At 40.8% G+C, this 4,880-nt stretch overlaps 1 protein-coding gene across 1 annotated transcript; it reads right to left on the bottom strand.

The window, feature by feature from the left end:
• Positions 1 to 3,264: 3,264 nt before the first annotated feature.
• Positions 3,265 to 4,185, bottom strand: LOC137544217 (olfactory receptor 12D1-like). Its single transcript, XM_068265271.1, has one exon. The coding sequence runs from the start codon at positions 4,183 to 4,185 to the stop codon at positions 3,265 to 3,267; it is 921 nt and encodes a 306-aa protein (XP_068121372.1).
• Between the last annotated feature and the right edge of the window lie 695 nt (positions 4,186 to 4,880).

The following is a 4,880-nucleotide window of genomic DNA, read 5'->3' as shown; positions in this document are numbered from 1 at the left end:
ATGGGCTGTTTGTGGCTCCACCCCCTTTTCTGAATTTGAACCCCAGTCACCCAATGACCAACTGTACCAGGTTTGAGGCCTGTGCCATTAACAGTGCAAGAATGGTAGTAATTAAATATTCCCTTGAAAAGCAATAGGTGAAGTTGTATTCACTTTTGTAGGCTCCACTCACTTTTCTGAATATTAATCCCATTCACTGAGTGACCAACTGTGCAAAGTTTAAGAACCCTGCCATTAACAGTGTAAGAATGGCTGCAGTTTACATTTTTCCAGTAAAATTTGTATTTGTCTCCACCCACTGATGACCCGGCATTGCCCGGGTATGTATTTGACTGGTGTTGGTTCCACCTACTTTTTCTAACCCTAACACACAAACACTCAATGACCAAGTTTGTGAGCTTTGGGGTCCTTGGCATCAATAATTTGTATATTCCCATAGAAATTAATCAAATTGCTGAATTTGAACCCCAATGACTAACTGTACCAGGTTTGAGGCTTGTGCCATTAACAGTGCAAAAATGGCAGCAATTTTAATATTCCCCTTGAAAATCAACAGGTGATTTTGATTGGCTTTTTTAGGCTCCACCCACTTTTCTGAATATTAATCCTAGTCACCCAGTAACCAGCTGTACAAAGTTTGAGAACCCTGCCATTAACAAGGGCTGCAGTTAACAATTTCCCAGAAAAATCTGTTTTTGACTCCACCCACTTTTTGTAACCTTGACACACAGTCACTCAATTACCAAGTTTGTGAGCTTTTGGGTTCCTGGCATCAACATTTTGTGAACGGAAGCAATTTATCCAGAAAAGCAAATCTGATTGACTGTTTGTGGCTCCGCCTCTTTAGTGAATTTGAACCCCAGTCACTTGATGACCGACTTTAGCAGGTTTGAGGCCTCTGCCATTAACAGTATAAGAATGACAGCAGTTTCAATATTCCCCTTGAAAATCAATAGGTGAATTTTAATTGATCCTTGTAGGCTCCACCTACTTTTCCAAATATTAATCCTAGTCCCCCAGTGACCAACTGTTTCAAATTTGAGAACCCTGCCATTAACTGTGTAAGAATAGCTGCAATTTATATTTTCACATGTAAAAAGTTAGTTGTTTTTGGCTCTGCCCACTATTTCTAACCTTGACATACAGTCACTCAATTACCAAGTTTATGAGCTGTGGGGTCTTTGGCATCAATAAGTTGCATTTTACCATTGAAATTAAACAAATCTGATTGGCTGGTTTTGGCCCGCTCCCTTTTCAGAATTTAAACCCCAGTCTCCCAGTGACTGACTGACTGTACCAGATTTGAGGCCTCTGCCATTAAGAGTGTATGAATGGCAGCACTGTAAATATTTCCCTTGAAAATCAATAGGTGAATTTTGATTGGCTGTTTTAGGCTCCACCCACATTCCTGAATATTAATCCCAGTCACCCAGTGGCCTATTGTGTCAAGTTTGGGAACCCTGCCATGTAAAAAATTAAGTTGTTGGCGCCGCACACTTTTTCTAACCTTGACATACAGTCACTCAATTATCAAGTTTATCAGCTTTGGGGTCCTTGGTATCAATACTTTGTATATTCCCATTGAAAAACAAACAAATCTGGTTGGCTGTTTGTGGCTCCGCCCCCTTTCTGAATTTCAACCCTAATCACCCAGTGACCAACTGTACCAGGTTTGAGTCATCTGCTATTAACGGTATACGAATGGTAGCAGCTTAAATATTCCCTTTGAAAATCGAAAGGTGAATTTTTATTGGCTGTTGTAGGCTCCACCTACCTTCCAAAATCTTAATCTCATTCACCCAGTGACCAACTGTGCAAAGTTTGGAAACCCTGCCATTAACTGTGTAAGAATGGGTACAGTTTATATTTTCCCAGTAAAATTTGTTTTTGGCTCCGCCCACTTTTTGTAACCTTGACACACAGTCACTCAATGACCAAGTTTGTGAGCTTTTGGGTTCCTGGCATCAACATTTTGTGAACGGAAGCAATTTATCCAGTAAAGCAAATCTGATTGACTGTTTGTGGCTCCGCCTCTTTAGTGAATTTGTAACTTCAGTCACCAAGTGACCATCTGTGCTAAGTGTGGGGACTCTGGCTTGATTACTGTGAGAATGGCAGCCTTTTACATTTTTTCCATTGACATGAATGGGAGGAATCTGATTTGCTGTTTGTAGCTCCGCCCAGATGTGCAGGGGGGACGCGAGACCCCCAGAACATATCATCCCAGATAGTAAGGGATCTGTGTACCAAGTTTCATTCAAATCGGGCAAGCCGTTTTCTAGTGATCGTGGCACATACATACACACATACACACATATATCCGATTTTATATATATATATATACAGTAGAATATACGTCTACTGAACAATCCCTAGAGCAGAATAGTGTACAGTACACCATGGACAATGAGCTTTACAGTGTGAAGCTGCAGCTTATCATTTATATAGCGCAGTCATCTTCTGCAGCACTTTACAGAGTACATAGTCATGTCACTGACTGTCCCCAGAGGAGCTCAGACTCTAATCCTACCATGGTCATACCCTAATGTCCTACTATACTATTATTATTATTCATATATACCTATACAGTATAGCACAGCACTGACACATCTTGTCACTGACTGTCCTTAGAGGAGCTCACAATCTAAGCCTACCATTCTCATATGTCCATCACATTCTAGGGCCAGTTTAGAGGGAAGCCAACTAATTTATCTGTATGTTTTGGGGATATGGGATGAAATCAGAGTGCCCTGGAGGAAACTCAGGCAGACATGGAAAGAACATATCAACTCCATGAAGATAGTCCCCTGGCTGGGATCCGAACAAGGGATCCAGCGTTGCAAGGCGAAAGTGCTATCCAGTGCTAGCCACTTTGCTGCAAGCAAAAAGTATTTCTGGAATTATTTTTGCAAGGAGAACTTGGGTTGAGTTCACAGAAAAACTCAAATTGGTCTGTTTCACAGATTGGACCACAATGGAGACATGGACATCTCGATCAATCATGCTAAACATGGCATCTGAACTGATCTGTCTATTCCCTTGTGTCTGTTGCAGTCATCAAGCATGAAGTTCCAACCTGCATGATTCTCACAGACACTGGACTTTTATGCTATTATGACATGTCCGATGCAGTGGACAAATCTGAACTAGAGTTCTGTATCATGGATGGTGACAGTGTGTACACTGTCTCCATCCATGGCACCATCCCATCTAATGTGAACCCAGCCAGCATTGGCCATAACTTATTTACAAGTGAAATTCAGATTACAGATCCATTTTCAAATATTTTTTAAGAGATTTCTTGACCTCCTTGTTTCTCAGTGTGTAAACAATAGGATTGACTGTGGGGGTAAGAACAGTGAATAATAAGGCTGCTATTCTGTCTTTTTCTATGGATACTTCAGAAGTCGGCCCCAGGTATGTGCATACTGCTGTCCCGTAGAACAGGGTGACAATGGTCAGGTGTGCAGAACAGGTTGAGAAAGCTTTCCCTCTGCTTTGTGAAGACCGCATTCTGAAAAGATGACCAGCAATGTAACAGTAGGATAGAAGAGTGAGAGAGAAGGTTCCCATACTGAGGAAACCACTGACGATGGTCATGGTTATTTCATTTACGGAGATGTCTTTACAGGCCAACTTTATAACTGGTTTAACATCACAGAAGAAATGTTTCACTTTGTTATTCTTATTGCAAAAAGGAAGATTTGCTGTCATAATCGCATAGACTAATGAAGTGCTGAAGCCAACCATCCAAGAGATGAAGACCAGTTTGAGGCAAGTATTTCTTACCATAATGACCACGTAATGTAGCGGGCGGCAAATAGCCACATACCGATCGTAGCCCATGAAGGCCAGAAGAACTCCTTCAGTGCATCCCAAAGATTGGAAACAATACAACTGAGCGATGCAGTTTTTTATTGAAATAGAATTATCCATCCAGAATTCAGCCATCATTTTTGGTACAGTGACTGAGGAAAACAAAACATCCAGAAAGGAAAGATTAGCCAGTAAAAAGTACATCGGGGAATGAAGAGTCAAGTCTTTGATCACTAGATAGACTATCATAAGATTTCCAAATAGGTCAATGAAGTAACAGCAGAGGACTGGAACAAAGAGGCCCTTCTGGAGCCACGGGAGATCGGTGATGCCAAGAAGAACAAACTCTGTAATCGAGGTTGTGTTCATTCCTATACTATGCAGGTACCTGTTCAGAGAAAGGTGCTTTATTAGTTGAAGTGGATGAAGGCTTTTCGTTCAGCAAACAGGCAATGGCAACCTGTAATTACAGAGTACTCATGCCCCAGTGTGCTTCAAAGTCATTACTAGGGCGGAGGTTAACTCAGTTTTTCACTTTGCCTAAAGCCAAGCGGGTGGGAAAACGTGAGTGTGGGTGGATTTGGGGATTCAAAGAGGAACTGTAACCAATGATTGAACATCATCCCAATCAGTAGCTGATACCCCCTTTCCCATGAGAAATCTTAACCTTTTCTCAAATAGATCATCAGGGTGGTCTGTATGGCTGATAATGTAGTGAAACCCCTCCCACAGTGTGATGTCAGGACCATGGCCCTGACAGTTTGCTGTCTGTGAACCTTGTTGCATTGTGGGAAATAACAGCTGTGTCCAACTTCCAAGCAACCCGTATGTCCCCTTGTCCATAAGTATATCTATTAAAATTATTATTATTATTATTATTATTATTATTATTATTATTATTATTATTATTATTATTATTATTATTATTATCATTATTATTGTTAAAAATATATTTTTGCACATCCCAATGTAAGGGGCTGTGGTTGTAAATAATAGTAGTTGGAGCAGTAGTAAAGATGATGACCTGCAGGCTCATTGTGTACCAAACAACATGAGCAAATCAC

The sequence above is a fragment of the Hyperolius riggenbachi genome, chromosome 1 (assembly GCF_040937935.1).
Source record: "Hyperolius riggenbachi isolate aHypRig1 chromosome 1, aHypRig1.pri, whole genome shotgun sequence".
Taxonomy (NCBI): domain Eukaryota; kingdom Metazoa; phylum Chordata; class Amphibia; order Anura; family Hyperoliidae; genus Hyperolius; species Hyperolius riggenbachi.
Note: the sequence above shows the minus strand (reverse complement) of the source record. Positions and strands in the feature narration are given on the sequence as shown.